This window comes from Thunnus thynnus, chromosome 22 (assembly GCF_963924715.1).
Source record: "Thunnus thynnus chromosome 22, fThuThy2.1, whole genome shotgun sequence".
Classification (NCBI taxonomy): domain Eukaryota; kingdom Metazoa; phylum Chordata; class Actinopteri; order Scombriformes; family Scombridae; genus Thunnus; species Thunnus thynnus.
The window spans coordinates 26,451,821-26,459,320 of record NC_089538.1 but is presented as its reverse complement, the minus strand read 5'-3'; the positions used below and the strand labels follow the sequence as shown (position 1 = coordinate 26,459,320).

The 7,500-nt window shown below is 46.4% G+C and overlaps 1 protein-coding gene across 2 annotated transcripts in view; it reads right to left on the bottom strand.

The window, feature by feature from the left end:
- Positions 1-7,500, bottom strand: part of LOC137173987 (ephrin type-B receptor 4b-like) — a 35,862-nt gene that overhangs the window by 17,947 nt on the left and 10,415 nt on the right. For both annotated transcript variants that reach the window (XM_067578932.1, XM_067578931.1), the window contains exons 2-6: positions 6,714-6,784; positions 6,464-6,606; positions 5,981-6,344; positions 5,650-5,812; positions 185-340 (exon numbers count right to left, since the gene is read on the bottom strand). In XM_067578932.1, coding sequence (XP_067435033.1) covers positions 185-340; positions 5,650-5,812; positions 5,981-6,344; positions 6,464-6,606; positions 6,714-6,784 — 897 coding nt within the window. The remainder of the gene's footprint in view (positions 1-184; positions 341-5,649; positions 5,813-5,980; positions 6,345-6,463; positions 6,607-6,713; positions 6,785-7,500) is intronic.

Genomic DNA, 7,500 nt, shown 5'->3' with positions numbered 1-7,500 from the left:
AGCCTATTAATTTGGGCTAACTGCTGTTGCCGGGGGCGATGTACTTACAGTGTGTGAATGTTTGTTTAAACGTGGGAACTTTTCAGGATTTAAAACATAAAGATGAAGATCAGTTTACTGCTGACGAGAAAAACAAAGAAAGAAACTAAACAGAATGAGGAATAAAGAGGAAGTAAAGTCTTACGGGTGCAGGCGGCGTGCGGCGGGTCGGAGTCGGCTCGATAGGTCCCGGAGCGACACGGGCAGTAGGCGGAGCCTGGGATCAGTGTGTTGCTATTGGCCGGACACGGGCCACACCCAGCAGGTCCTGACCCCGCCTTAAACTGACCCGACGGACAGGCTGGAGGGAAACAGGGAGGTTAGCATTAGCGTTAGCATTAGCATCTGTCACTGAAACAGAAGTCTGGTGGATTCATCCGCCGCTGAAAATAGTCCCAACAAAGCTTTAAACACCATATCTGATCACGTTCTTCTTCTGTTTCTCTAATCTTTGCTTCTTGTTCATGTGAAATATTGAACAGTTTGACCTCTAAAACATATTGATCGTCCTGGTGGACCAGTTCCACCAGTGATCAGGCTTCACTGGATCTTCACTCAGCTGTGACTCAACAATGTGCTGCTGTTCATCGTTTACTCTGAAACAACTCTGACTGTGAACTTTTACATCTTAACACACGAGGAAATAAATAAAAATAAATAAAAATAAATAAAAATAAATAAAAATAAATAAAAAATCACAAATGATTCTTGACATGAAAAAGCAGAAAAACAAAGAACATCAAGTCTGATCTTCTGTTAACATCATTTCATCAGATGTTGATTTATTTAGACTGTTTGTTTGTTTGTTTGTTTGTTTGTTTGTTTGTTTGTTTGTTATGGTGCATTATGGGAAATGTAGGATCCAGTGTTTTTAGAGTTTGACACAAACTACACAGTTAATATCTGAACCTTAAAGTTCACCTGATTCTCACAAATCTACAAACTGCATGAAAGAAAGAAAAGAAAAGAAAAGAAAAGAAAAGAAAAGAAAAGAAAAGAAAAGAAAAGAAAAGAAAAGAAAAGAAAAGAAAAGAAAAGAAAAGAAAAGAAAGAAAGAAGAACAGCAGAGACAGTTTGATGGAGTCCGGATGACGACGGATGAGAGACGCCTCTCAGAGACAATGAGAGACAGGAAGTGACCTTGGCTCCAACAGGATGTGGAAAGTGCTGCCATGATGTCATCACCACCATCCCCCGCCAAGCGCACACACACACACACACACACACACACACACACACACACACACACACACACACACACAGCAGCAGAAGTTAACCTTTGTACTTTTCACTCAGCCAGGCTGTTACTCCCCCCCCCCGTGTGTGTATGTGTGTGTGTGTGTGTGTGTGTCGGGGGGGTTAACCAGAAGCAGTGGCGACCCCCGGCTGGTGTCGCCGCAGCAACACTTCCTGGTTGCAGTCAGTTGACCTCTGACCTCTCAGAGAATAACAGGAAGCTTCGACAACACACCAGACTGCAGTCACACACAAACCAGACCAACTGCAGGTCCTTCATAAACCCTGCAGCCGCATCCACCAGTCCACTTATTGATCAGTCCCCTTATTGATCAGTCCACTCATCCACCAGTCCCCTTATTGATCAGTCCCCTTATTGATCAGTCCGCTTATTGATCAGTCCACTTATTGATCAGTCCACTTATTGATCAGTCCACTCATCGATCAGTCCACTCATCGATCAGTCCACTCATCCATCAGTCCACTTATTGATCAGTCCACTTATTGATCAGTCCACTCATCGATCAGTCCACTCATCCATCAGTCACACTCATCCATCGGTCCACTCATCCATCAGTCCACTCATCCATCAGTCACACTCATCCATCAGTCAACTCATCCATCAGTCACACTCATCCATCAGTCCACTCATCCATCAGTCACACTCATCCATCAGTCACACTCATCCATCAGTCAACTCATCCATCAGTCCACTCATCCATCAGTCAACTCATCCATCAGTCACACTCATCGATCAGTCACACTCATCCATCAGTCAACTCATCCATCAGTCCACTCATCCATCAGTCACACTCATCCATCGGTCCACTCATCCATCGGTCCACTCATCCATCAGTCCACTCATCCATCAGTCACACTCATCCATCAGTCAACTCATCCATCAGTCCACTCATCCATCAGTCCACTCATCCATCGGTCCACTCATCCATCGGTCCACTCATCCATCAGTCACACTCATCCATCAGTCCACTCATCCATCAGTCCACTCATCCATCAGTCACACTCATCCATCAGTCACACTCATCCATCAGTCACACTCATCCATCAGTCCACTCATCCATCGGTCCACTCATCCATCAGTCCACTCATCCATCAGTCACACTCATCCATCGGTCCACTCATCCATCAGTCACACTCATCCATCAGTCCACTCATCCATCAGTCACACTCATCCATCAGTCCACTCATCCATCAGTCCACTTATCCATCAGTCACACTCATCCATCAGTCCACTCATCCATCAGTCACACTCATCCATCAGTCCACTCATCGATCAGTCCACTCATCCATCGGTCCACTCATCCATCAGTCACACTCATCCATCGGTCCACTCATCCATCAGTCACACTCATCGATCAGTCCACTCATCCATCAGTCACACTCATCCATCAGTCCACTCATCCATCAGTCCACTCATCCATCAGTCACACTCATCCATCAGTCCACTCATCCATCAGTCACACTCATCCATCAGTCCACTCATCCATCGGTCCACTCATCCATCGGTCCACTCATCCATCAGTCACACTCATCCATCAGTCCACTCATCCATCAGTCCACTCATCCATCAGTCCACTCATCCATCAGTCACACTCATCCATCAGTCACACTCATCCATCGGTCCACTCATCCATCAGTCCACTCATCCATCAGTCCACTCATCCATCAGTCACACTCATCCATCAGTCCACTCATCCATCGGTCCACTCATCCATCAGTCAACTCATCCATCAGTCCACTCATCCATCAGTCACACTCATCCATCGGTCCACTCATCCATCAGTCAACTCATCCATCAGTCACACTCATCCATCAGTCCACTCATCCATCAGTCACACTCATCCATCAGTCCACTCATCCATCAGTCACACTCATCCATCAGTCACACTCATCCATCAGTCCACTCATCCATCGGTCCACTCATCCATCAGTCACACTCATCCATCGGTCCACTCATCAATCGGTCCACTCATCCATCAGTCCACTCATCCATCAGTCCACTCATCGATCAGTCACACTCATCCATCAGTCCACTCATCCATCAGTCCACTCATCCATCAGTCCACTCATCGATCAGTCACACTCATCCATCAGTCACACTCATCCATCGGTCCACTCATCCATCGGTCCACTCATCCATCGGTCCACTCATCGATCGGTCCACTCATCCATCGGTCCACTCATCCATCAGTCCACTCATCCATCGGTCCACTCATCCATCGGTCCACTCATCAATCGGTCCACTCATCCATCAGTCAACTCATCCATCAGTCACACTCATCCATCAGTCAACTCATCCATCAGTCACACTCATCCATCAGTCCACTCATCAATCGGTCCACTCATCCATCAGTCACACTCATCCATCAGTCAACTCATCCATCGGTCCACTCATCCATCGGTCCACTCATCGATCGGTCCACTCATCCATCGGTCCACTCATCCATCGGTCCACTCATCCATCAGTCCACTCATCCATCAGTCCACTCATCCATCAGTCACACTCATCCATCAGTCCACTCATCCATCAGTCCACTCATCCATCGGTCCACTCATCGATCGGTCCACTCATCCATCGGTCCACTCATCCATCGGTCCACTCATCCATCAGTCCACTCATCCATCAGTCAACTGATCATATCCTGATATGTGAGGATAAACTCTAGAAAGTGAGTCTGATCAATGAGTCGTGATGATGAGGACGGTTTCCTGCTGCTTCACTCTGAAACTGAGACCAGACGAAGGAAACGCAGCAGGACGACGGAGACGACGAAGAGAAGGAAAATAAATCAAAGACAGAAGAAAACGACGAAGAGGACTGCGATACGTTAGGAATGATCTTCCTCACTTTAGTTTAATGTTCTAGTTTTCATTGGATTTCTCCTGAAACACACACGAGCTGAACAGCAGTGTCTGTCAGTAAATACATAAATAAATAAATAAATAAAAGGTTAGATTAAGGTTGTTTCTGTGGCGGATCGGTGGATCCAGATGTTTCATTCAGGTTCTGCATCAACAGTCCGTTTACTGAACTCTGTCTTCATGTTTAAAGGATTCACGTTCAGCTTTCACTGCTGTCCTGTTATTTATTTCCTGTTCTCATGTCGGATGTTAAACATTGTTAAAGTTCAGAAACGTGAGTTTGTAGAAATGTTGCCTGCAAGTCAGAACTCAAGGCTTCAACCTGCTCTCATCGCTGCAGTTTACCACTTTTTTTGTAACATTAACATTGTTTTTGTCATTACTTTCCAACTTTTTCTCGTAATGTTTACATTTTTTGAAATATTTGGACTTTTTGTTATATTTATTTTTTTTCCTGTAATACTTTGACTTTGTTGTTGACTTATTCTGACTTTTTCACGACTCTGATTCAGCTCCAACATGTACGGATGGATCTGAGAAGTTGACATTTGGAGTAAAGAAGGAGAAGAAGAAGTGAAATCCTGCTACTATAGTTTGTTTACGTAGCCTCCGGAGCCGGAGGAAGCTTCCTGAAGCTGACCAATCAGAACAGAGTGGGCTCATCAGGAGGCGGGGCCTTAAAGAGACAGGAGCTAAAACGGCCTGTTTCAGACAGAGGCTGAACTGAGGGGCTGCATAAAGGACCAGTAGAAGATAAATAAGGAGATTTCATTCCAGTAGAACCCCAGAATATAAATATAGAGCTGGACATGTGCAAAAATTAAAATGAAAGAGAAAATAATAATAAATATATAATCATAAAACAGAGAATTAAAAATAGAAGAGAAAATAAACATGTTGACTGTAGTTTCTCTTTTCTCTCATTTTACATCAACTATCAGACTGTCAACACACCTCCAGCCTCTCTGTTTACACTCAGCGTGTGTGTGTGTGTGTGTGTGTGTGTGTGTGTGTGTGTGTCTGTGTGTGTGTGTGTGTGTGTGTGTGTGTGTGTGTGTGTGTGTCTGTGTGTGTGTGTGTGTGTGTGTGTGTGTGTGTGTGTGTGTGTCTGTGTGTGTGTGTGTGTGTGTGTGTGTGTGTGTGTGTTCACCACAGAAGGAATTTTAAGTGCTGATAAAGAACAAACACACTCCATCTCTCTCACTTTGTAAACTGAACGGCAGCTTTTAGCCTGTAAAATAAATGATGGTCAGAGATGTTTTTAAGTTGAGTCTCAACAAGTCTCATCAGTTGACGAGTGTGTGTGACGTCTCGTCTCCGACTGCTGAGTGTCAAAGGTTAAAAGCTGCAGCTTCTAGTGGTGATGTCAGTGTGTAATGATGTAAATAAAGTTTCAGAAGGTTCAAACTGACAAAGTCGGGTTCAGTTATCGACTCTGAGCGTCTCCGGGCTGCAGCTCTCGTGGCGTCTTCTATAAAAACTCGTTCTCACCTCGACAGCGCACGTCGGTGTCGCCCGCCTCGTATCCAGGGCGACAGGCGCAGCTGGACGTCGGCTGCCCCACCCACTGCCCGTCTTCACCGCAAAGCATGCTGGGAGGCTGCGACTGCTCGCCGGGCGGAGTAACAGCATTCTCCACACACACACCCTGAGCCTGCCGTGCGCACACACACACACACACACACACACACACACACACACACACACACACACAGTTAAAGCCTTTAAACTAAACGAGACATTTTTAAACATCTTGTTTCCGTCTGATTTGAGGCATGCTGGGTACTGAGCCCTGCCGTTGCCATGGTTACGGCGTGGTTACCTGCTCCACCAGCGAGTGGGGGATGGTCTCGGGGAAGGAGGCGAAGGCGCGCCGGAGGGGCGGGCACTTCCTGTAGAAGACACGTACGGAGAGCAGCGCCATGCAGGTGCCCTGGCTGTGGAAGGCCAGGTAAAGCCCCGCCCCCCGCAGCGGCTCCAGGCGCAGCAGTTTGACGTTGGAGCGCCGCTCGCCGCCGCGCCGCAGCAGGTGGTCGGCGGCGACCGTGGCGACCTTGACGTACGGGTTCTCCATCCACGCCGGGTGTGTGGGCGTGGCTTCGTCGCTGTCGGACTGGTAGTGATACAGGTTGAAGGTTTCCTTACAGTGACGCTGGTTCAGAGACGAACACTCCATCATGGTGAACCTGCACGACAATAAACAATAAACAATCAATTAACATTACCTCATGTCTTTATTGATTAGTTACTCAATAAAAGGACGTTTCTAATAATCACTGATGACATCTCTCATGTTTTGACCCACCGGATCTCCACGTAGAGCGTGGTCGCCGCCCTGCGGGGGATCCAGCGTGTCCTCAGCCAATAGGAGGACGGATTGTCGGGTGTGCAGATCTGATAGGTCCGCACGCTGTTCGACTCATCATCCAATCCGCTCAATTCCTCCCACTGCAGACAGACAGGTTATGGATTAGCATTCTTCATTCAAATCACTGAGAATGTTAGCAGCAAGCTAACACACAAGCGTGTGTGTGTGTGTGTGTGTGTGCGTGTACCTCTGAGTCGTCTGCAGGATAACTTGTCCATCGCAGGTCAGATGTTTCCAGCTTGGTGTTCATCAGCACCTCTGAGAGACAGACAGACGGGTTAGAAGGTGGATCATTTTCTCTTTTGTTGAAGCTAGGCTAACAGTTTCCCTTTGCTTCCAGTCTTTGTACTAAGCTAGGCTAACAGTTTCCCTTTGCTTCCAGTCTTTGTACTAAGCTAGGCTAACAGTTTCCCTTTGCTTCCAGTCTTTGTGCTAAGCTAGGCTAACAGTTTCCCTTTGCTTCCAGTCTTTGTGCTAAGCTAGGCTAACAGTTTCCCTTTGCTTCCAGTCTTTGTGCTAAGCTAGACTAAACACATCCTGGACCTAACCTGCTGAAGGTCCTCTGCAACCTCCTAAAGAACCACTGCAGCCTCCTGAAGAAGCACTGGAATCTCTACAAGAAACTCTGAAACCTCAGGAACCTTTAAAACCTCCTGAAGGCTAAAAACAGTCTGAGACAAAGAGACGAAACATGTTCTGATCCGACTATCAGACACAGAGAACATGAAGGTTCTCTAAATGTCTGATCCGTGTAACACTTATCGGTTCAATTTTCCACATAAAATATGAATAATAGAAAACTGGAAAGTCAGTTCTTCATTCGTCAGATCAATGTATAATTAAGTTGTTTATCTAACTTTCTATTTGTGGAATGTTGTAAAGAATAAAAGTGTAAAAGGTTCACCAGGAGGTGTCAAAGGTTCTTGTGGAGGTTTCAAAGGTGCTTGGGGAGGTTTAAAAGGTTCTTGTGGAGG